This window comes from Pipistrellus kuhlii, unplaced genomic scaffold, assembly GCF_014108245.1.
Source record: "Pipistrellus kuhlii isolate mPipKuh1 unplaced genomic scaffold, mPipKuh1.p scaffold_m20_p_53, whole genome shotgun sequence".
In the NCBI taxonomy this organism is placed as follows: Eukaryota; Metazoa; Chordata; class Mammalia; order Chiroptera; family Vespertilionidae; genus Pipistrellus; species Pipistrellus kuhlii.
Window position 1 is genome coordinate 1,254,655 of NW_023425555.1, and position 23,915 is coordinate 1,278,569.

The window sequence follows — 23,915 nt, forward strand, 5'->3', positions numbered from 1 at the left end:
GTGCCGTGTCGGCGCCCTCACCGCCCCCCCCCTCTCCCCGCCGACGCCATGTTGTTTGGGGGCGGAAGTAGCGGAGCCCCGACTCGGCCCCTTTAAAGGGACAGGGACGGGCCTAACCTTCGCGGAGTCCTTGTGACCGGGCGCAGCGGCGGACGCAGAGGTGAGTAGCTGGTCTTGCTGAGCATTGCTGCCCCGACGTTAAGCGCCGAGGCCGGAGGGTCTGGTAGCCGGTGCGGAGCTGGATTGTGCCAAAGCGCTCGCGGCATTGGGTGCTGCCGTTATTGCAGATCGGCTGCCCCAAGGCTCCCCCAGCCGGGCGCCGCCAGCGAGAATGAATTACGCGCGCTTCTCGCTGACCCGCTCTCCGGTCCTGCCTGCACCCACACCCCCTCATGCGGGTGGGGGAAGGTCCGGACTCCAGCTCGGCAGCTCTGGATCTCGAGTCCTCGCAGTTCCCGGCCTGATACGAGTAACGTTTGGCCACATTAAACAATAATCATACGGTGGCGTCCTGTGCAGCTGCTAAAATGGAACACGTTCAGTCCGCACGAATACCGGACGACTTCCGAGTCACCTTAGATGGAAAGAAAGGAGCAAAAAGGTAGAACAGCGTGGACGGGCGCTGTCGTTTCAGGAGCGTGTGTATGTGTGTGTGTGTGTGTGTGTGTGTGGTGGTTGTGGTGGGGGGGGGGTCTGCGAGTGTGTGCATCACTGCTCTGCTAAGATGCACAGGAAGCGAGCTGCGGAGGCCCCGGGCAGATCGGGGACCGGGGACCCACCCTGGCACGGGGGAAGAAGTTATCAGCATGTGCACAGGTTGGTTGTTGAAACAAGAGGATGGTGACAGCTCTCCTCTGGTTTCAGCCCTCCTGCTGGGAGGACTTACCGTCCCCGGTTATTAGGGGCGGAAACAGGCTGGGAGAGGCTGGATCTTAGCCACAGCTCAGACCCAGCGAGCCGAGGAGCCGGAATGTGAGCCCTGGAGGATTTCACACTAATACCTGTTAGGTGGCCGAAGGAGGAACGCAGGAGGCCAGAATGGAGAGGGGTTGGGAATTTATTCCATCTCCGCACACCAGCTGGCTGAGCCTGGATGGCTCCAGCTCCCAGTGAGGGGAGTCAGCGCCTTTTAAAGACTTGGGTGGGCTATTTCTGGGCGGAGACTTCTTTATGCATACCCCAAGGCGAGACAATGGAATGTGGTCTCAGCAAAGGTAGTGAATGACCTGAAAAGCCAGTTCCCAGGGGAGAGGTGTCCATTCAATTATTCGATCAGACTTAACCATGCCCGCATTCCTGGGCTATCCACTCCCTAGAAGCTTTTTTGTTATCAACCTTACTACACACGCTGGCCTGGGGCCCAGCACACAACAGGTGTCCACTAGCAGTTTATTGGCCACTTACTGACTGAACAAGTGGAACAAACAGGACGAAGAGAGGCAAGCATTGGAGGCCAGATTCCGGACTGGAGTCCAAGGCTTGCCCCGTTCCAGCCTTGACGCAGTGGCCCTGACCCCCACTTCCCCACCTGTAAAAATGAGAACCACGGCCACCTGTCCTGCTCAGTGCTTTGCATGCAGGTTGGCCCCATTTCTTTTTCTTCTTTTCTTTTTTTAAATATATTTTATTGATTTTTTTACAGAGAGGAAGGGAAAGAGATGGAGAGCTAGAAATGTCGATGAGAGAGAAACATCGACCAGCTGCCTCTTACACACCCCCTACTGGGGATGTGCCTGCAACCAACGTACATGCCCCTGACCGGAATCGAACCTGGGACCTTTCAGTCCGCAGACCAACGCTCTGCCACTGAGCCAAACCGGTTTCGGCAGATTGGCCCCATTTCACAGAGAAGGAAGAGCAGAGGGAGTTGTCCCCAAAGGCCTCACTAGTGTAGGGACAGAAACCCAGCATCCGTGATGGGTGCTTCGGGGGCTCGGGCCTCGGGAGCACGCAGGAGGGAGCGCCTGGCTCAGCCCTGGGTGGAGTGAGTCCAAGAGGGCTTCTCCGATGACTGAACGTGACGGATGAAATAAAGAGGGCCGGAGATCGGGATGGCAGGACACACACAGGCTTTACCGGAGGGAGGAGCGCCCCGGCCTGCTGCTTCCACAGAGAGGATCAGAAGAGCGAGGGCCAGGGTACAGGCACCTTTAAGGATAGGGGATGGGGCGTAGGGCACTCAGCACACGCTGATTGGTAATTAGGGACCTAGGGACTTAAGAATGGAGGTGGGGGTTAGGGTATTTGGCAGGCGCTGATTGGTGGTTCAGAGCTCAGGAATGTCTGGCCGCAGGTGGGGTTTACGTCTGTCCCTCAACTGGAGGAAGGGAGGATCTATCAGAAAGATGCATAAATGGCTGGAAGGAGAAATGATAAGGCTGGAGCAGTGATTTTCTTTTTCTTTTTAATATATTTTATTGATTTTTTTTTTTACTGAGAGGAAGGGAGAAGGAGAGTTAGAAACATCAATCAGAAACATCAATCAGCTGCCTCCTGCACGCCCCCTGCTGGGGATGTGCTCATAACCAAGGTACCTGCGCTTGATCAGAATCAAACCTGGGACTCTTGAGTCCGCAGACCAATGCGCTATCCACTGAGCCAAACTGGTCAGGGCTGGAGCAGTGATTTTCAACCGGTGTGGTGCAAGAATTTTAAAAACACGCGATACCTGACTATTTAGTCAGGGGTACTGACCTCTTACCTTAGATTTTGAAATAAAAAATGACAACAGCCCTGGCTGGTGTGCTCAGTGGTTAGAGTGCTGGCCTGCACACTGAATGGTCAAGGGTTTGATTCCCATCAAGGTCAAGGGTATGGGCCTTGGCTGTTTTGGCTCAGGGGATGTGCAGGAGGCAGCTGATTGATGTTTCTAACTTGATCCCTCTCCCTTCCTCTCTGTAAAAAAATCAATAAAATTTATATTTAAAAAAAATCAAGGGTATGTGCCTGGATTGCAGGTCCCCTCGCAGGCTCCTGGTTGGGGTGTGTGCCCGAAGCAATCAGTCGATGTGGCCCTCTCACATTGATGTTCCTCCCCCCGCTTCCCTTCCTTGCTTTATTTGGCCCGGGGGCCGGACGTTCCCCACCCCTGGACTAAAGGCTCAAGCAGAGACTCTCATGCCTGCAGGTAACGGGCATGGTAGATGCTGCAGCTTAGAAATATTCCGTGCGATTCGCTCTTTCCTCCCGGAGAATTACCTCACGTGGCGGCATCGGTGGCTTCCCACCCTCCATGCCACCCTTCCCTCCCATAACTCAAGGAGGAGGACTCTGGTTTTGTATTCAGATGGGGGTGACAAAGCAGCACGGGAAAGTCCAGAGCAATGAGAAAGTCCTTCCCACTGAAGACCCCCCCCAGCGGCCCCCCGAGCGGCAGTGAACTTGCTGACTCTGCCATGGAAGTAAGTGTCCACGCGAGGCTGCTGGCTGCCGCCTGGGTTCTCAGGTTGCCAATGTGCCCGGACACCTGGCTGGGCCTGCTCCTCCCTGCCATAGCCCGCAGGCCGCAGTCACTCCAGCTGCCCTAGCAAGATGTGGGCACTGCCAGCTCCCTGGGAAAGTCCCCGAACGCCCGTCTGACCTCCTCATCCCAGGACAGTGTTTGAGCTTTGAATCGACCATTGGGGTCCTTCTGAGCTTTTCTGGGGCTGTGACTCTGCATACGTCATTTCCCTGCTTTAAGCCTCAGTTTCTCCGTCCGTAAGACTGATATGACTCTCTCTAATGTTCCAGATACTAAATATATATAATATATTCCCCTCGTGTGTATTTCAGGAATAAAGAGTGGGGTACCTACTGTGTGTCTCACTCAGGGTTCCCACCACCAACCCCTCTGTAGGCCCAAGAACCTGCATTCTGGGCTCCAGGAGTCATTTCTCCTCTGCTAGTTCCAAACCCGGGAGGACCTGTAAATGAGTCAGTGTGCTTGTCAGACTCCCCAGGAAGGCTGTCACACTCCCTCGGGACCGCTTTTCACAAAACCCTTGTCTTACAGGGCCTCTGAGTTTTTAGGTCCCACCTCCCCCCAAAAACACAGGATTCCTTGTCTGACAAGAGACTTTGTTAACCTGCTTGGTTAGCTACCTTTACGGGAAGCCTTAGGTTTAAAAATTAACAGTGTCTGGGTATGGCAGGCCACTGTGGGCAGGCCCTGTGCTAAGTGCTTTCTGTGGATGATTGCACTGTGTGCCCATTGGACAGATGCGGAAGCTGAGCCTAGAGAGGACTGAGACCCTAGAGTTAGTTTAGAGAGGAGCTGGGATCATTTTACCCACCTTCAAGCCAGGTACATGCCCTTGACTGGAATCGAACCTGGGACTTTTCAGTCTGCAGGCCGACGCTCTATCCACTGAGCCAAACCAGTTTCAGCCTGAAAGGGGTTTTTGGAAACGAGTTTGGATTTTGGAGACAGGTGAACCAGGATTTGAATTCTAGCTCCAGCACTCACAGCTGAGTGAACTTTGCTCATTCTCCCCTTGGGAGCTAATAGGGATAACAATGCCTGCCTAGCAGACTGCCGTGAAGATTAGGGAATTTAGCACTCAGATCAGGCGCATAGTAGGTGCTGTCTGAGTTCAGAGAAGCGCCCAGGTGGACACAGAAAGCTTCAGAGAGGAGGCAGAGCTGGGGCTGGGCCCGCCAAGCAGGGGTACGGTCTGAGCAAATGTGGGTGATGTCTAGTCAGAGGCAGAGGCACAGGATTCATGTGTTGGAAGAGGAGAGAGGATGGAAACCGCAGGGTCTGGATTCGGGCCCGCTGCAGCGTCCAGGCTGAGAGGTGTTGGACTTTATCTGGCATCAGCGCAGGCCGCTTGGCAAGGCCGGTCCAACGGGAGGTGTGGCCCACGTCACAGGATGGTCACTGAGGCATTTCCCCCCGAATCATGCACCTACGGGTCAGGTGACTTCTGGCCAAGGTGGCAGCGGCTGCTCAGGCTGATGGAGGCATGTGTTGGGAGAGGACACTGGCCTCTGGCCACCGGCCCCTGGCCTGGCCGCCAGGAAGCCTGGGCTCTGAGGTGCCTGGGCAGCTGCAGTAGGAGGGTCCTAAGGGTCATCTGCTGCCGTCCAGGCGGGTTTGGCCTCCTGAGTGCTTCCCCCCTCTCCCCCAGCTGCCTGCATGGCTGCACTTCGCCATGGACTGGTGTTTAATAATGATAATTTTGTGTGTGTGTGTGTGTGTGTTTTTAATATATTTTATTGATTTTGTACAGAGAGGAAGGGAGAGAGATAGAGAGCCAGAAACATCGATGAGAGAGAGTCATCGATCAGCTGCCACCTGCACACCCCCCACTGGGGATATGCCCGCAACCATGGCACATGCCCTTGACCGGAATCGAACCCGGGACCCTTCAGTCCCCAAGCCAACGCTCTATCCATTGAGCCAAACCGGTTTCGGCAATAATGATAATGTTGATGACACTGTTGAACATTGACTGCCGGGTACACGCTAAGTGATTCCATGTGTTATCTCATTGATATCTCATTGCCTAAGTCACAGCTAGTCAACGGCTTCAGCTGAGTTCTGTCTGATTTCAGAGCTTCACACTCTCTCTTTTTTTTCAATCAAACTGTATAGTAGTTTATATGACCCCAACCCCAAAGAATGCCCTGGTTAATGATTGAGTGGTGTCCCTGAAAACGTCCGTATGCACAAACACACACGTAATTAAGCAGTTCTTGCTTTGCACGGTTCTGAAATGGATGCATTCCATAAATTTTAACTTTGGTTAATTTTTAGTTAAAAAATTTTTTTTAAAGATTTTTTTTTTTTTTGCATCAAGGGACACCAAGTTCCTCAACAGGGTTTGCATTCCAGCCGCTGTGTTATATTAACTCTGAGTAATTGCATAAGATGTGGATTTTGCAGCTAGCTCTTCAGTCCACAGGTGTGCCTAATGGTTAGTGGCCAATCACATCACTTCTTCCGAAGCCTGTTACTGATTGGGCACCGCGCCTGCTATTCAGCTCACCTCCAGACAGTGAAGCTGTCTGCCCGGCTCCCGGAGACAAACCCGGTGACGTTTCCAAAAGCAGATCATCAGAAGAGGAGATTGGCCAACCAAGATGAAAGTGCAGTGAGGAAAGGCAGAAGGATGACCCTGAGGATGAATTTGAACCGAGCCCTGGCTGGGTAGTTCCATTGGTTAGCGTCATCCCCATACATCAAGGTTGCAGGTTTGATTCCCCAGTCAGGGCACATGCAAGTATCAACCAATGAGTGCAGAAGTCGATGTGACAACAAATGGATGTTTCTCTGTCTCTCTGTCTCTCTCTCTCTCAAATCCATTTTAAAAAATTTTGAATCAAAAGTAGGTGCAGCGATTAAATAAATAGCTGACTGTGGACACTTCAGCTATTCACTGCTCCAGAAACGGGAGATATAAACTCGAGATGTGCAGCCAGAGGAACTTGGTGGCGGCACATTTATGACATAAATGTTGAAAACGCTTCTGGCAAAAAGGATGAAGAGTACACAGCAGTGGCATTAGTGTATGCACAATGTTGTGCAACCACTGGCTCTGTCTAGTTTCAAAGCTTTTTCATTTTCCCAATGAAGAACAACTCATCCTCACTAAATAAACATTCCACTTCCCTCCCTCCGCCCCTGGCAGCTGCTAATCTGCCTCTGATTCTGTGGCTTTCCCTACTCTGGATATAACCTGTGAAGGTCATCATATAGTAAATACACACACACACACACACACACACATATTATTGATTTTTACAGAGAGGAAGGGAGAGGGATAGAGAGTTAGAAACATTGATCAGCTGCTTCCTGCATACCGCCTACTGGGGATCAAGCCTGCAACCAAGGTACATGCCCTTGATTAGAATCCGCAGACTGACGCTCTATCCACTGAGCCAACCGGTCAGGGCAGTATACTGTTTTTGAGGTTCATCTAAGGTGTAGCAGGGATGGGAGCATGTTTTTTTATGGCTGAATGACATTCCATTGTATGGCTATGCCACAATGGACCCATGCCTCTACTGAGGGACTTCGGATTGTTTTCACCTTTTTTTCTTTTTTTTCTTTTTAATATATTTTATTGATTTTGTACAGAGAGGAAGGGAGAGAGATAGAGAGCTAGAAACATCGATGAGAGAGTCATCGACCAGCTGCCTCTTGCACACCCCCTACTGGGGATATGCCCGCAACCAAGGTACATGCCCTTGACCGGAATCGAACCTGGGACCTTTCAGTCCCCAAGCCGACGCTCTATCCATTGAGCCAAACCGGTCTCGGCTGTTTTCACCTTTTCATTACTATGAATAATACTGCTATTAACATTCACATACAAGTTTCTGTGTGAACGTGTGCCTTCATTTCTTTCCATTATATGCCTAGCAGTGGAATCACTGGGTCATAGGTAAATTCTGTGTTTGGACTTTATAAACAGTAAAAACATGTGCGTCAAAGGACATGATCAAGAATGGGACCAAGACCATTGATTCATTGTGAATTAATTTTTGTAGGTGGATCGAGGGAGAGGCCTGACGTCATTCTTTGCATGTGGCTATCCAGTTGTCCTGGCATCATTTATTGAGTAAGAGATTATTTTTTCCCCCATGGAATGATCTTGGCACCCTTTTCAAAAATCAATTGGCCATGCCCTCGCTGGTTTGGGTCAGTGGATAGAGTACAGTAATGAAAGTACAGTAAATAAAAGGCCAGTGTCATCACCCTGAGGACAGACCTCAGGGCTAGAAAGGGGCTGGCCCGGGAAGACCTGCTTCCTGGAAGAGGAGGGATGAGGCGCGGGGAGTGGAGGGAGGGATGGCTGGGAAAGGCTGAATGGGTGAATGAGGTCCCCCTGGAGGCCCTGGGTCATCCCATCAGTGGGAGAACGCTGGGCTGGGAGGATCTAGACCAGTACCCTCTCCGCCTGGGCCTCCTCTAGGCAGTGAGTCTTCCTGTGCCCAAGTGTGTGGAGCCGCAGCCAGCGAGCCCAGTCTAACACGCTGGCTCTGCGTGCCCCCTGTTGGCAGCTTCAAGAACAGCAAGCTCACAACAAGTCCTCACCTGCCAATGGGGGATGTCAAAGGCCCGGCCTGCTGCTGGGGGAGGGCAGCCCAAGTGGCCACCTATGCCTTTCCCCCGTAGCTGGGACCCCCAGTGGTTTCTCCCTCCCCTTCCATTTCCTGGAAGCTGCCCCCACTGCATCCACATGCTCACAAACACAGACAGAGGTGTGCGCATGCTCACGTGAAACACTCCTATTTGCCCGTGAAGTCACCACCACACATGGGCTTCCCTTAAAGGTCACATTAAGCCTTTCACGGGCCCCTTTCTCCATTAGAAAGGAAATCAAATTTATATTTTACACCTGTGTTGCTATATAAAGAATGAATATCATCCAGGCTGAATTCATTATTATATACTCATTGTTATTATATTCTTTTTTCTTCTTCTTATTTTAAAAGAAATTAAGATGAAAACATTTCCGTGATCCCCTCAAAGTGTGGCGGGCCCCTGGCACTCCGCCGTCTGAGACGGTCTGATGGAGAAGTCAGCCCCGCCAGCAAACACGGGCGAGTTCACACACTTCTAGCCCCTATAGGGCCATGTTATATTAACCCCATGAGTATTCACAAGGTCCCCAAGCTGTTGTTAACATCAGCCATTTCCTGGCACCTTTTCTGTGCCAGGCACTAAGAGATCGTGAATTACCGCATTTTATTTCCTTGATAGACAGGGAAAGGGGCCCTTGGAGACGTGAAGTGACTTGCCTCATGACACCACAGCCCGTGTTCTAATCCTCTCCCACGGGCCTGGGCCTGGGTGGGCACCAAGAGTTCAGTGATGCTCACTCCCTTGCCCACAGACCCTCTTGGGCACACCCCCTGCCCAGGCAGCCTCCTGCAGCAAAAGCCCCGCCCTAGTTCCCATGCCCAGGCCCGGGGCAGTGAGCCTGGCTGAGCCTGGCTGATGGAGCCAGGTGGCTCAGGAACCTCCAGCCCCGAGTCAGCAGTGCCCCACTGGGCTGAGGGGCTGAGGGGCTGGGGTTGTGGCAGGGAGGAGGGCGGGGCCACGAGCAGGGATCTTGTCCAGGGATTGTATGCCTGGACCCCTGGGCCCTCCTCCCGCCTCCGGAGCTCAATATTAGTGTTAGCTGTTATTTTGTCGTTGTTACCGTGTCCTTGCCTAGGAATGCGGGCGAGGAAAGCACCTGTTTCCAGGCTGAAAGGTCCCATGACATACGTTCAGTCCGTGCGGCAGCGCCTGGTGCAGAGTGAGAGCTGAGGGCGTTCCTCTATCCCCACCACGCAGGCCTGTGAGTGAGAAAGGCACGGTTAGGGCAGAGGCGGTGTGGCCGCTTTAGAAGAGGACAGAAGTGGTACACGTGGGGTGATGTGGGTGAGGGTGTCAGAGAGAGGATCAGCGCATTTGAACCAGGTGGTTAGGCGGCGGTGGCGGAGGGTCGCTGTAGGACGGAGTACTGGGCGAGTCAGCAGGACATGAGGCCCAGGTCAGGGGCAGGTCAGGGGCAGCGGCCTGCATTCTCCCAGCCGAAGGGAACCAGCCACCCCCTTTGCACAGGAGGGTCCCATTTTGACACTGCAAATCCCATGTCCTGAGAAAACCCTCAATTCCGGGCAGGCGGGCCAGCTGGTCCCCTAGAACAGTGTTTTCAACCTTTTTTGGGCAAAGGCACACTTGTTTCATGAAAAAAATCACGAGGCACACCACCATTAGAAAATGTTAAAAAATTTAACTCTGTGCCTATATTGACTATATATAAAGTAATTCTCTTGAATAGGAATCAAATAAACACAAAGAAAGTATTTTATAATTACTTTATTATGAAATATTAAGTAAACAAAATAGTGAAAAATTATAAAATTCTTGTCTTGTCTGCACCTACGGCACACCAGGCAACATCTCGGAACAGCGGTTGAAAAACGCTGCCCTAGAACACCCAGCAGGCAGGGGGCACCCACTGCCCTGCACTGGCTCAGACCTGGCCTTGGCCTCCAGTCCCCTGGCTGAGTGAGGCCGAAGCATGCTGATGGCATCTCCTGAGGTGTCGTGCCTCTGGAAAGTCCCTCCTCAGATAATAATCACACCACCCTTTCTTGCTCCCACCTCGGGCCAGGCAGCGCTTCCTGCAGGATGTCGCTGGGAACTGACTCAGTGCTGAGAAATGAGGGGTGAACTCTGGCCTGACTTTGTTCAGCTCCTGGAACCCCCCAGCTCCCTTCCTGCTCCTCCGGACTCTGGGAGCCCCCCCCAACTCCCACAGGACTGGGCAGGTGCCCACAGCGCCCTCTAGAGCAGCCCCCTGGCCCTACGCACCCACTCCTGTTTCGGGGCTGGGCCTGACTCCATCCAGGAAGGAAGGAAGTCTCAGACGGCGGGGCAGTTCTCAGAAAGTCCCAGCGAAGCCAGTGGGAGCCCTTGAGAGCGCGTGCCTGCCAGCCACAGCGGGTCTCGCTGTCCAGGCACTGCCCGGGAGCAGCCCTGGAGGCTGGCCTCGGTGCTAAGGGCACAGCTGTCCCCTCAGTCACCTCAGAGACACACATTCCCATGGCTATCGTAAGGGCACTGCCTTTTTTTTTTTATCGTGGCAATTTAAAAAAATATATATTTTATTAATTTTTTACAGAAAGGAAGGGGGAGGGATAGAGTTAGAAACATCTATGAGAGAGAAACATCAATCAGCTGCCTCCTGCATACTCCCTACTGGGGATGTGCCCGCAACCAAGGTGCATGCCTTGACTAGAATCAAACCTGGGACCCTTCAGTCTGACGCTCTGTCCACTGAGCTAAACCGGTCAGGGCTGCAGGGGCATCTTAAAGTGACATTTCCCTAATGACTAATGATGCTGAGCATACTGGTATTTCCATGTGCTTATTAGTCATTTATATATTCTGATTTCACATACTTTCTCCCATGGCATGGGTTGTGTTTTCACTTTCTTGGTGGTATCCTTTGTGACACAAACGTTTTTCATTTCAATGAAGTCCAATTTATCTGTTTTCCTTCTGCTGCTGCTGCTTTACTTGGTGTTGTACACGAGAGACCATCTTCTAACCCAAGGCCACAAAGATGTACTCTTTTCTTCTAGGAGTTTTATCATTTTAGCTTTTACACGTAGGTCTGTGATCCACTTTGAGTGAACTTTCGTATATATAAATTTATACTTTAGCATGTGGGCATTCAGTCGTCCCCACACCATTTGCTGAAAAGGTGATTCTTATTGAGTATCCTTGCCAATCTTGCCAAAAAGCAATTGGCTGTGAACGTGAGCGTTTATTTCTGGACTCTCAGTTCCACTCCGTTGATGGATATGTCTATCCTTGTGCCAGTACCATCCTTCCTTAGTTCCTGTAGCTTTTATAGCAAATGATTTTTTTTTTTTAGAGGCATTGACCTGTTAAATATGTGTCTGCTGAGTCTCTTTTAATATACAGTGCCCCAGGTTTTTCCTCCCTTGTTTTTTATTTGTTGAAGAAACAGGGTCATTTGTTTTATGGCAGTTCCATCCGTCTGAATCTGCTGGAACGATTTATTTTAGGACATTTTCATCAGGCCAAAAAGATGCCCCGGAGCCATTATCAGACATTCCTCATTCCCTGATTGCATCTCTGCGGAGTCATTTAACGTGTTCTCCTGACCCCAGAGGCCTTATTTGATGTAGATTTGATTTTAGCGCAAGGATAACATGCAGGTGGTGTGTTTCCAGAGTCAGAACTTAAGAGTTGAGCCCTCGCCGGTGTGGCTCAGTGGGTAGAGCATCGGCCTGCGGACTGAAGGGTCCCAGGTTCGATTCCAGCCAAGGGCACATGCCTAGGTTGCAGGCTCCATCCCCAGTAGGGGGTGTGCAGGAGGCAGCCAATCAATGATTCTCTCTCGTCATTGATGTTTCTCTCCTCTCTCTCCCGCCCCCCTCCTCTCTGAAATCAATAAAAATATATTTAGAAAAAGAAAAAAGAGCATAGAGTTGACTCTGTGATGTGAGGAGCTCTTCATGATCTTCACCGGGATTGTCCCCCCTCCCCCATTAGAGGTGACTTACAGTTTGAAAGGTCACCCTGGTACCTGGGGTGTGGGGGTGTCACTGGTGGTTTTGAGGGCTGAGGGATAACCCTACGACGGAGCATGAATCGCTATGCCTGCTGCACAGTGGCCACTCATAAATACTAGCCCTTATTGTTATTGTTATTGTTATTAGCGCTGTGTGTGTGAGGCCCCAGCCCTGGGTCAGGGTGCTCCACCCCTTCTCCTCTGCCCCAGAGGAGAAGCCGTCAGTGCCCCATGGCTCTGGGAGGCATGTTCAGGAGCTCAGCAGCCATCTCTGTGCGCCTGGTGGGGTCCCTCCAGAGAAAGAAGGCCGGAGCTTCCCTCCGCCGGTGCCTGCACCAGACTGTAAGTGCTCCCTGCTGCCTGCGTGACCCAGGGCCCCTGGGATCTGGCTTGGTGCTGGCTTCAAACCCACGCACGAGCCTCCTCCTCCAGGAAGCCTTCCCTGACTGCACCCTGGATGCGGGTCCCTCCCTTGCCTTTGCTTCCAATCTAGAACGTATAGCTCTGCATCAGAATGGTTGCTTGGGGCTGCTGCCTCCCCATCCCCCACTGTGCCCAGCCCCCTGTTGGGTACACAGTCGGTGCTCAGTAAATGCTCAATTATGTGTAAGCCTGAGAACGGGCACTGCTGCCTCATGGTCCAAGTGCTGTGTGGCATACTTGAAGGTCACTCCTCTGAGCACCCCAAGTTTTGCAGTCCCCCATATTTTTATCTCCTTCCTAAAAATGCATTCACCTCCTTTTTTCTCTCTCTGTGCCCCTGCACCCCTCTATTCTTCCCACCCCACCCTCCTCCAACTTCTCCCACTCCAACTTCCATGCCCCTCTCCTCCCCACACTGCTCCTGACTCCTCTTTGCTTTTTTTAAATTTAAATAAATAGGATGCATCCCTAATTCAAAAGTAATTTGTTGCATCTGTGTATCCAGGATGCCACCAATTGTGAGGTGCGCTGTTAGTTTTTGGACGAGTGAAGGGAACCTGCCATTCAAACGCATGCTATTCAGGCGTCTTCAAACTACGGCCCGCAGGCCACATGCGGCCCGCAGAGGAGTCTGATCCGGCCCGCCAGGTTTTTTGGGCAGTGAGCGCAGCCGAGGTGTTACAGTAGGAATTAGTAGTTCATATAGTCCGGCCCTCCAGCTCTCTGAGGGACCGTGATCTGGCCCCCACTTTAAAAAGTTTGAGGACCCCTGCGAGATTGTCAGACACCAGATTCAGAGCAAATGCAATGCAAAGCCATGCTCACATCGGAACCCATGGAACTTGGTGTCATCTTCCTATGAAAAACTGGGAGGCAGACAAGCAGACACGTGGAACTAAGTCACCTGTGATTTGCATGTGGAAGTATGTCTGCTCCTCATTCCTTTGGGAGCGGGAATACCTCCATAACATGCTACATGAAAGGAGTTCTCAGGGCTGCCAGCCTTACAGGCGAGGTTGAGTAGTAGAATATTTCTCCTACATAAAAGAAAATTTTTTTTTAAATAAGTCACCTGTGATGTTGCCACTTGTATAGAACCTCTGTTAACATTTTTATATATTTCCTTCCAAACTTTTTTCCGCTCCTATACGGTCATAGAAAAAAATGTATGTATAGACACATATATGGTAGGGTATGTTTTTTGTTTTTTTATAAAACATCATCTTATTTTGTAGCCTGTTTTACTGACATCAGCATGTCACATTGATATTCTCCTAAAATGTAATTTTCTTCCACATGTTTAAGTCATAGAAAGAAAAATTTATTTTAGAAAATGAGGCCCTGGCTCCCCTGAGTAGTTCAGTTGGTAGAGCATCATCCCGACATGCCAAGGTTGCGGGTTCGATCCCCAGCGAAGGGCACATATAAGAATCAACCAATGCCAAGCCAGCGTGGCTCAGTGGTTGAGCGTCAACCTCTGAACCAGGAAGGAGGTCAGGGTTTGATTCCCGGTCAGGGCACCTGCCTGGGTTGTGGGCTCCATCCCTAGTAGGGAGTGTGCAGAAGGCAGCTGATCAATGGTTCTCTCTCATCATTGATGTTTTTATCTCCCTCTCCCTCTTCCTTCAAGGCTCTCTGAAGTCAATAAAAATATATTTTTAAAAATTAATCAACCAATGAATGCAAAAATAAGTGGAACAACAAATGGATCGATATTTCTCTCTCTTCCCCCATTTTCTCTCTCTCTCTTTCTAAAATCAATCAAGACATAAAAATTTAAGCTATTTTGACATGTACTGAGCGCAGGCCTGGTGATGGTGTCAGGGATTCAGTGAAGGGACGGTGCCAATGTCATCAAAGCACCCACTAGGTGCCACCTCTGCTGGGCTCTTTGAATCGCTCACACTGGCAGGCCTCTTGGGCTATGGAGAAACCTGGCCCATACGCAGATGGTCCCTGGGCCAGGGGCCTGGTGCCTGCAGCCCTGCTGTTGCTGCTGCCCCGTCCAGGGTCCGGCTCCTCCTCTGACCTTGGGCAGGTCCCGGAACCCCTGAGCCCCAAGTCTGCACCTTCAGATGGAGGGTCTCGGGGCCCCTCTGATGGGGACGCAGTGGGGACAGCGCCAGACCAGGAGAAATGGGAAGGGCTCCCTGTTGGCACAGCAGGTGGCAGAGGAGAGCATGAGAGACCTGGCTCTGCTCCCGGCCAGCCGGAGACAAACCTGCTGAGGGGCCACGAAGCCCACGCTCCCATGATGCCAATGGGGAGACTGAGGCAGGAGGAGCTGGCACCTGTGGCTGAGGAGGAAGCTGCCCCGGAGGGGGTACAGGGGAAGGGGGGTGTGCCTGGAGAAGGGCGGCTGAGCCCCCCAGAACTGAGTGAGTTCACCTGAGTCAGAACATGGCCTCATCGCAAACAGGCCTGCGTCTGAGTGCATTTGTTGTGGGACCTTGAACACCTCACTCCCCACCTACAACCGGCCCAGACAGATTGTTCTGAGAAGGGCGTGGAGAGCCGCTGTCACTGCTGCCGTGATCCTCCCCTGCTCTCCCCTCCCCCGTCTGCTGCTCCTCCGCCTCAGCCCCAGCCTGACCTCAGTCAAACTTGTTATCCAGGCTGTGGGGCCAGCCTGGCAGGGGGGGCAAGTCCAGCCGGCTGAGCCCGGTGACATGGGGAGGAGCCGGGCACCAAGGGACCGGGGGGCACAAATGGGGGTGGCAGAAGGCACAGGTGGGTAGGCTGGGTAGGCGGCTGGGCCCCCTGGGAGTGCTGATCCCCGCCTCCTCCTGGGGAGTGGGTGGGTGGGCGGGCGGTGTGGAAGGTGGCGGCTTGGAATGCCTTTCTGTCCGGCAGAGCGCAGTGCCTCCTCCACTCTGACCCTCCGTTTGCTGTTTCCAGCTCACCATGGCCAAAAGGCTGCATGCGCGAAGGCTGGATGGGATCGACCACAACCCGTGGTGAGTGCGCAGGCGCGGGGCGCTGTGTGGCGGCCCTCGGTCGGCCGTGGGGGCCGGACAGGGCTGGAGGTCGCAGGCCCTAGGTCTGCAGAAACTCGGTGGTGCCAGGACAGTCAGATCTGCAGCCACAGCCCATGAGGGGCGAGACCTGAAGCAGAGGCTTGGGTTCCAAACTCCGCTGCACCCCGCTTGGCACTGGCCACCTGCCCGGACCCCCAGCTGCAGAAGGGAGATCATTTTATCTCCCTCGGACGGCCGTGGGAGGTTAAGACCAAATACTGTGTGAGAGCAGTAGGCTTGTTAGGGACTGTTTCATGTCACACGTAGCGCGGAGGGAGTCAGGCTAGGAAGGTAAGATGCAGGCGCTCCTCACTGGCCGTAAGCTGAGATGAGGCTCCTTTCTTCACCCGCTTGTCCTAAATCTGGGGGCACCCATGCCCGTGGTTACTGGTGACGGACGGATGCGGTGGGAGGGCCTGTGAGGAGGAGTTCCTGATCTTCCGGCCTCTCCAGCCTGGGCCCGGGCCACAGAGACCCATCTGTTCCTTAAGACTGCTGGCTGTTGTCTTCACACAAACGGGAAGATTCTTTCTTTCAAACTGCCCCCGGCTACAGAACTTGGTGTTTTGTGAAGATCTTCCTCCTCCATCTTCTCCTTCAATGCTCCATGGTGTTTGGGATGAGGGAGCCAGGCCCACAGTCCCTGTAAAGTCTGGCTGATCCTCAAACTGCCCCTCCGTCCTCTGTGCAGCAGGCTAGCCGGCCACCTTCAGCCGCTCATTTTTCTCAAAGTGTCCTCCTTACAAACTCTGCAACCGAGTCAGCTCTTCCCCCCACTACACGGAATGAAAGTTATTGTCATTCAAATGATCTCAGCCAAGTCTGACTGCTCTGCCCCCAGCCAGCCTGGAACCCCATGCCAGCCTCCTCCGGCCTCTCCGCCGGCTCCCTGAAGAGGCGGCCACCAGGCAGGCCCAGGAGGAAGGTCGTTGAGGGCAGACGGTGGGCTGGTGGGGCGCCCGTGTGTCCAGAGTAAGAACCCAGAGCGTCAGCTTCGCCCCGGACAGATGGGGGGTCACTCTGGCTGTGCCGTGGACACTCAGGACAGGTCCCTCCAAACCTCAGCTTCTCCGTCCCCGCTGTGACCCAGGAGCAGGACGGGCCTCGTGCGCATCGGGGAGGCGACAGGAGCAAGGGTTTCACACTGGTGTTGACGAGTGCACCAGTGGGTCATGAAGTCCATTGGGCGGGGCTCCATAAGAAGTGTTTCTAAAGAATTGGGAGGGCTGGGCTGGGCTGGGCTAGGAGCTAGATCACACCAGGAGAATGTAATTCCAGGAGGGTTTGTGATATAAAGGTGACTTCTTACTATGGATCACCGGCTGGAAGTTTGCAAGCCCCTGGGCTGCGACATGGGATGGGGACAGTGCCCGGCCCCCCTGACGGAAGAGCATGTACTCTGGTCACCAGGGTGGACGCTAGCTGTCCAGTTTCTCTACGGCGAGCCGTGCTTGCTCACCCTGCCTTGGAAACAGGCGGAAGTCCAGGTCGGGGTGCAGGGACGGGCTGGTGCCGACTCTCCATTTGTCGCCCAGGGTGGAGTTCACCAAATTGGCCAGCGAGTGTGATGCTGTGAACTTGGGACAAGGCTTCCCCGACTTCCCGCCTCCGGACTTCGCCCTGGAAGCCTTTCGGCACGCCGTCAGCGGGGACTTCATGCTCAACCAGTACACGAAGGCATTTGTGAGTCTCCCGGCCCCTCCCAGGCCCCTGGACACAGGCTTCTGATGGGCCCTGGGGAGGTGGGGGAGGAGCCCAGATGCTCAGTCCAGCCATAGCTCAGTGTCCACTGAGGACATCCTGTGTTTCAGCCTCTGGCTGGGACAGCTCATGGTCTGGGAAAAGGCAGGCAAACACACACACAAAAACACACCGGTCGAAACCGGTTTGGCTCAGTGGATAGAGCATCGGTCTGTGGACTGAAAGGTCCCAGGTTCGATTCCGGTCAAGGGCATGGACATTGGTTGTGGGCACATCCCCAGTAGCGGTGTGCAGGAGGCAGCTGGTCGATGATTCTCTCTCATCAATGTTTCTAGCTCTCTATCCCTCACCCTTCCTCTCTGTGAAAAATCAATACGACCCAGGCTTCCTCTCCCAGTGGGATCCTTCCAAAGCTGGGCATAAAGCCCTGTTCCTGCACTCCGTCTGTGGTGACCTTGGGCAAGTCCTTTCCTTCCTCTGAGTCTCTATTTTTCTACCGGCCAGATGGTGGGAATCAAATAATGCCTTTCTTGCCCTAGCCAGTTTGGCTCAGTGGATAGAGTGTCGGCCTGTGAACTGAAGGGTCCCGGGTTCGATTCCAGACAAGGGCACATGCCCAGGTTGTGGGCTCGATTTCCAGCAGGGGGGCGTGCAGGAGGCAGCCGATCCATGATTCTCTCTCATCATTGATATTTCTATTTCTCCATCCCTTCCTCTCTGACATCAATAACAAATGCCTTTCTTGCAAGGTCGCTGGGAGGACCAGAGGGCACGAATATGAGCCTTGAACTTAACAGGAGGTGCTCTGGGTGTAGGCGGCTGTATAGGGCTGTGCTCCTTGGAGACACACCCTCTGGGTCCCCACCTCCCTGCCCTGGCACTGGGCTGGCACAGAGCAGGCCGTGTGGCAGGTGTTTCGGGGGGAAATTGAAGGACTCAGGCTGACTTTGCCCCAGGCCTGCCCTGAAGATGCTCCAATAGCCAGGCTGCAGCTGGGCCGGTGGGCGGGCCGAGGCTGGGCCAGGCGCTGACCCCTCTGTCCCGCAGGGCTACCCTCCCCTGACGAAGATCCTGGCAAGTTTCTTCGGGAAGCTGCTGGGGCAGGACATAGACCCGCTAAAGAACGTGCTGGTGACGGTGGGCGCCTACGGGGCCCTGTTCTCGGCCTTCCAGGCCCTGGTGGACGAAGGAGATGAGGTGAGAGGGGCGGGGCTGGGGCCTGGCAGGGGCCAGGGGTCAGGGCGATTCTGACCTCAGCTGATCTGACCCTTGTACCAGGTCATCATCATCGAGCCTTTTTTTGACTGTTATGAGCCCATGACATTGATGGCAGGGGGCTGCCCTGTGTTTGTGCCCCTGAAGCCGGTGAGAATGCTGGTTGGGGTGAGGGTGGGCAGAGGAGCCCAAGGGGTGTGCTGCGTTGGACCCTAGGGGTTGGGGAGGGAGGGAAGGAGAGAGGGAGGGAGGGAGGGAGGGAGGGAGGGAGGGAGGGCGAAAGAAGGAGGAAGGAGGAAGGGAGGAAGCTGTTTCTCCAGGATGGGGAGAGGGTGGGGACAGTGGCAGGGGAAGAGAGTCAGATCCTTAGCTATGACTGTCAGGGAAGTAAGTATCGCCCGCCCTCTTGCAGACCCCCACCCGGGATGGGGAACTGGATTCCAGCAGCAACTGGCAGCTGGACCCCACGGAGCTGGCCAGCAAGTTCACACCTCGCACCAAAGCCCTCATCCTCAACACACCCAACAACCCCCTGGGAAAGGTACGGAGACCTCCTTCCGGGGACTCTTTCAAGCCCACACTCTTACCGACCTGCGCCTTGGGCCTCGGGTTCTTCCTTGGAGCGGGGCGGCCTGTGTGGGCGGTGAGGCTGGGGCTCCCGCAGGCCCCGGGGGAGTATGAGGGCTGATGGCGGGGCGGGCTGGGCGCCTCCACAGCTCCTGCCCAGGGCCCGGAGACAGGGGCCTCGCCTCTCGGAGTGTTTTCTCATCTGTGAAATGGGAACATGACCAAACCGATGTGAGGGAAAACCCAGCCTTCCTCCTGGGTGTCTCCCACTCTCGCGCCCTCACACTTCTGACACCAGGTGTGTGGGTTCCCCCACGCCCAGCAATTCTGCGCCACCTGCTTGGTGTCCTACAGTTTCACTCAGTTCAGCTCTGACCCTGTCTTCCCGGAGAGAGCATCCGGCCCACAGGCGAAGGGCCCAGCCCCCGAGACGGCCCACGCCACCTCAGGTGCCAGTCCCCAAGTCCAGGTCGCCACCTGTGCTCCTGACCAGCTATGAGTCTGAGCTCCCCGGGACCCCTCCTTGGGTTCCATTAACTTGCTAGAGCAGCTCCCAGAACTCCGGGAACCTGGTTGCCAGCGCGTTAAAGAACACGGTAAAGGACGCAGGTGAAGACAGAGACTGCGAGGCCTGGAGGGCCTCAAGCACGGAGCTTCTGCCCCCTGGGAGGAGGGGGCATCACCCTCTCTGAGCCCCACATGACTGTTTTATGGAGACTTCCCATGTGGGCACAACCGGGTCCCTCCATGCCCAGCCCCTCCCCTTCTAGAAAAGCGGGGCTGAAACCCAGGCTTCTCTTCCGGCTGGGTCTTTCTGGGACCGCCGCCCAGGGCCCCGCTCAGAGCTGCCTCGTTAGAACAAAGGGTGCGCCCGGCGCTCCTGTCCAGGATGGGGAGCTCTGTGCCAGGACCCAGGGGCAGAGACCAAAATATTTCATTTAAAAAAAAATTTTTTTTTATTGATATGAGAGAGGAAAGGAGAGAGAGAGAAAGAAACATCAATGATGAGAGAATAATGGACCAGCTGCCTCCTGCATTCCTTCTACTGGGGATCGAGCCTGCAACCCAAGCATGTGCCCTTGACCAGAATCAAACCTGGGGCCCTTCAGTCCCCAGGCTGACGCTCTACCCACTGAGCCACACCGGCTTGGGCTGTATTTTTTTTATTATCCAACAGGGTCAGTGCCCTGGGGATTCCATGGGGCGGGCAGGAAGGCTGTGGGTTTGGGTGGACCCTTCCCCGCTCTGAGCGGGCCTCTGTGTCTGGGGACGCCCCACAGGTGTTCTCCAGGGCGGAACTGGAGCTGATAGCCCGCCTGTGCCAGCAGCATGACGTGCTGTGCATCACGGACGAGGTCTACCAGTGGCTGGTCTTCGATGGGCACCAGCACGTCAGCATTGGTGAGAAGCTGGCCAGGGTGCCCCCATTCCCCTGGCTGTGTGGGCCAGGGCAGTGAGCCCGGTCTGGGAGCCAGCAGCAGGCCTGAGGGTCTGGGAGCTCCCAGAGGCAGTGACTTACCCGCTCTGAGAACAGGGGGTGCCATGGCACACACACACACACCCCCCCCAGGCTGCCATGAGGAAACCCTGGGATAAGCCCCGTAAATAGCACGACCGGAGCTCTGAGAGCTGGGGGCCCCGGGGGTCCGGCCACCACCCTCCTGCCCGGCCCCCCTCAGCTTTCTCTCTGGCCTCGGGCAGCCAGCCTCCCTGGCATGTGGGAACGCACCCTGACCATCGGCAGCGCTGGCAAGACCTTCAGCGCCACCGGCTGGAAGGTGAGTGGACAGGTGAGGGGTGACCCTGCCCGCTGCGGCCCCAGCGGAAAGGTGGCCTGGGGAGTGAGGACGGCTTTGGCCAGGCCCTGAGGCCTCACCCCACCTGCGTTTGCGGTCTAGGTGGGCTGGGTCCTGGGCCCCGAGAGGCTCATGAAGCACCTGAACACGGTGCATCAGAACTCCATCTACCACTGTCCCACGCAGGCCCAGGTGAGGCCAGGGGACCCCACCCCGGGGGGAGGGGGGGGGGAGTGAGGGCCCAGGCTGGCTCCAGGCCAGGTCGGTCCGATGGGCTTGTGCATCCCTCCCCCTCCCACCCCTACCCCCCCATACCCCACCCCCGCAGGCCGCAGTGGCCGAGAGCCTGGAGCGGGAGCAGCTGCACTTCGGCCAGCCCAGCAGCTACTTCGTGCAGCTGCCGCGGGCCATGCAGCTCCACCGCGACCACATGGTGCGCAGCGTGCAGGCCGTGGGCCTGAGGCCCGTGATCCCCCAGGGCAGCTACTTCTTCGTCACGGACATCTCGGACTTCAGTGAGGAGAGGCCGGGCCGGGCAGGGTGTGGGGGGGCTGGAGGCCGCCCAGGGCTCAGCATGGCCTCTGTCCCCCAGAGAGCAAGATGCCTGACCTGCCCGGGGCTGCGGACGAGCCCTACGACAGACGCTTCGTCAAGTGGATGATCAAGAACAAGGTGGGCGGGGCCTCCGCCGGCCTCCCTCCAGCCCAGCCTCTGCGTGAGCCCTGGGACAGGACCGTATCCGTGTCCAGGGTGGCGAGCCTGTCTCATTTGTACAAAGGTGGCATGAGGGTTGGCAGAATGAATTCCGGCCTCCCAGGGCCTCGGTCTTGCCATCTGTACAGTGAGGAGTTGGCCCATTCACTCTGTGGTCACCCAGCTCAGAGCTATGATTCTCAGGCTGGTTTCCTCTCTGGCTCTGCCCTGACCCCTCTCTTGGCCTCCACGTCCTCTCTACACACAGGAGGGACGTGGGACGTTCTGGGATTCTTTCCCTGTGACCTTGCCATAGCCCTGGAGGCGCGCACGGGCGCGAACGCTGTCCCCCCACGCCATGAAACCCCTCTGGCACCCGAGAGCCGGGCTGCCTGGCTGGGAGGCCCTGCTGAGCCCCGGGCTTCCTCCCCCAGGGCTTGGTGGCCATCCCCGTGTCCGTCTTCTACAGCGCGCCCCAGCAGAAGCACTTCGACCACTACATCCGCTTCTGCTTTATGAAGGTAAAAGGGCTGTGGGGGTGGGGAGGGGGGACGCTCCTCCCCATGGCCCCCCGGGGGTCTGCGAGAAGGGTAGGACCCGTCTGTGTTGCGCAGGATGAATCCACGCTCCGGGCCATGGATAAGAAGCTGCAGGAGTGGAAGGATGAGCTCGAGGCCTGACGGCGCCCCTCGGCCCTGCCTCGCCAGCTTGGTCCCTGCATGCTCTGCAGGGCTGTGTCCGGGAGTTGGTCATTCCCTCGCTGGGATAGATGGCACTGGTGAACCCCTTTTCTGTGACTCAGGGAAGAGCCCTCCTTAGTTTTGGGGGAGTTGGTAGCAACTCCCATGATGCCTACAGTCCTGCTGCAGGGGGAGGGGAGGCCTGGCCTGGGCCCTCCCTCGTTTATGTCACTGGGTCTTGGGCCCCTTCTGGCCTCGGAGCCTTGGCTGGGACACCATGGGCAGAGGCCTCGAATCCCAGCTCTGACCCCAGCGGAGGCTCAGGCAGCCCTCCTTTTCCTTATCTAAACTTGACTTTGGGAAACTGTCTGTACATTACTTTTTCTCAGAATAAAATGGTAAGTTATTCAAACCTTAACTGGCTTTCCTCTGCTTCACTCTGGTGCCGATGGCTGGTGGGGATTTGGTGAGGGTGGAAGGCATCTCAGTGAACCTCAGACCCTACACTTCTCTGTACAGATGTAATTTGTGGAGTAAAACCGAGTCCCAGGGCAGAGCGGGGACATGGACTTGTCTGAAGTCAGTTAATGGTAAAACCAGGCCTAGAAGCCAGGGCTCAGTGGGTGTGTGTGTGTGGGGTGTGTGTGTGTGTGTGGGTGTGGGTGTGTGCGGTGTGTGTGAGTGGGGGGGGGTGTGGGGGTGTGTGTGTGGGGAGGAGTATGTGTGGGTGTGTGTGTGTGTGGTGTGGGTGTGTGTGAGTGGGTGTGTGGGTGTGGTGTGTGTGGGTGTGTGTGGGTGTGTATTTAGGAGATGGGAGCATCATTTGAGTGTCTGACAGGGAAGACCCAGACAGTCCATCCCCCAGGGGTCAGAGGACTCAGAGTGCAGGACAGGAGGGCCAGGGCTTACCTAGACAGAGGAGAGGTAAGTAGCTAGAGTTTATTGTGTGCCCTCGAGTGCCAGCCACTTGGTGCCCATCATTTCATTAAGCAATTCCCTGAGACAGGAATCACTTCTCCATTTCACAAGTGAGGAAACCACTCTGGAGGTGAGATGACTCGCCCAAGGCCTCCAGCTGGCAAAGGGAGAGTGGGATCAGACCCTGGGGGCGGGCACCCGAATGGGAAACAATGACAGCACCGGGATTCATTCGGAAGGAGGTGCCAGAGAATTCGCTTGAAGTTGGATTTGCAGAGCATGCCCATGGGTTTTGCTTATGTAGTTAATTGGGGAGCTGATGGGCACATACAGTATAGTAACATATATTGGGTCCGTGTCACTGGTTCCTGGCACGGAGCTAAAACCCTTTGAATTTCCCGAGTGATAGGAGTGTCTTCTGTTATTCCTAACAAGTCCACCTGACCATGTGATTAGAGGCCAGAAGTGCCAGCACCAAAGAAAGGCACTGGACACTGAGTCCAGCCACATGGCCAATGGTTTAATTGATCATGCATCTGTATAAAGACCCATACAAAAACCCTGAATCCAGGAGTCAAAGGAGCCTCTGGGGTGGTGAGCACATCAATGTGCTGGGAGGTGGGTGCATCCAGAGAGGCATGGAAGCTTTGCACCAGCCCCCAAGTCCTTACTCTGCTACCAGTCCAAGTCTATGCGCCCAATCTCCAAAATGCATCAGCGTCTGGAGGGAGGAAAGGCTTATTGACTGAAGGTGCCAACTGGGAAGATGGGGGCCCCAGCAGGACCTCAAATCCATCTTAAGAAAATACAGAGTCCAGGCCTCTTGCCTGGCCTGTGTAGCCCAGTGGCTCGTGGTTTGATTCCCAGTCAGGACAT

General features: G+C 54.9%; 1 protein-coding gene and 1 non-coding gene across 3 annotated transcripts; both read left to right on the forward strand.

Annotated features, from left to right (window-relative positions):
* Positions 1 to 23: 23 nt before the first annotated feature.
* On the forward strand, positions 24 to 22,539 carry KYAT1 (kynurenine aminotransferase 1). 2 transcript variants are annotated; one of them, XM_036416235.2, is made up of 14 exons: positions 25 to 160; positions 12,178 to 12,371; positions 15,351 to 15,409; positions 17,005 to 17,152; positions 18,218 to 18,367; positions 18,449 to 18,535; positions 18,798 to 18,926; positions 20,233 to 20,353; positions 20,654 to 20,730; positions 20,851 to 20,940; positions 21,077 to 21,263; positions 21,341 to 21,420; positions 21,876 to 21,962; positions 22,056 to 22,539. In XM_036416235.2, exons 2-14 carry the CDS (start codon positions 12,261 to 12,263, stop codon positions 22,119 to 22,121), a joined length of 1,392 nt encoding a protein of 463 aa, XP_036272128.1. In that variant the 5' UTR covers positions 25 to 160; positions 12,178 to 12,260; the 3' UTR covers positions 22,122 to 22,539. The 2 variants fall into 2 exon arrangements, with proteins under 2 accessions (XP_036272129.1, XP_036272128.1); XM_036416236.2 differs by lacking the exon at positions 12,178 to 12,371 and having other exon boundaries at positions 24 to 160.
* On the forward strand, positions 13,364 to 13,497 carry LOC118706722. Its single transcript, XR_004984106.1, has one exon. It is a non-coding gene; the product is annotated as a small nucleolar RNA U109 (small nucleolar RNA).
* Positions 22,540 to 23,915: the final 1,376 nt, after the last annotated feature.

Coding starts and splice junctions, on each gene's coding strand:
- KYAT1 (XM_036416235.2), top strand. CDS start 12,261: ATGGCTCTGGGAGGCATGTTCAGGAGCTCAGCAGCCATCTCTGTGCGC. Junction 18,536..18,797: donor TGTTTGTGCCCCTGAAGCCG/GTGAGAATGCTG, acceptor GCCCTCTTGCAG/ACCCCCACCCGGGATGGGGA. Junction 21,421..21,875: donor AGTGGATGATCAAGAACAAG/GTGGGCGGGGCC, acceptor TTCCTCCCCCAG/GGCTTGGTGGCCATCCCCGT.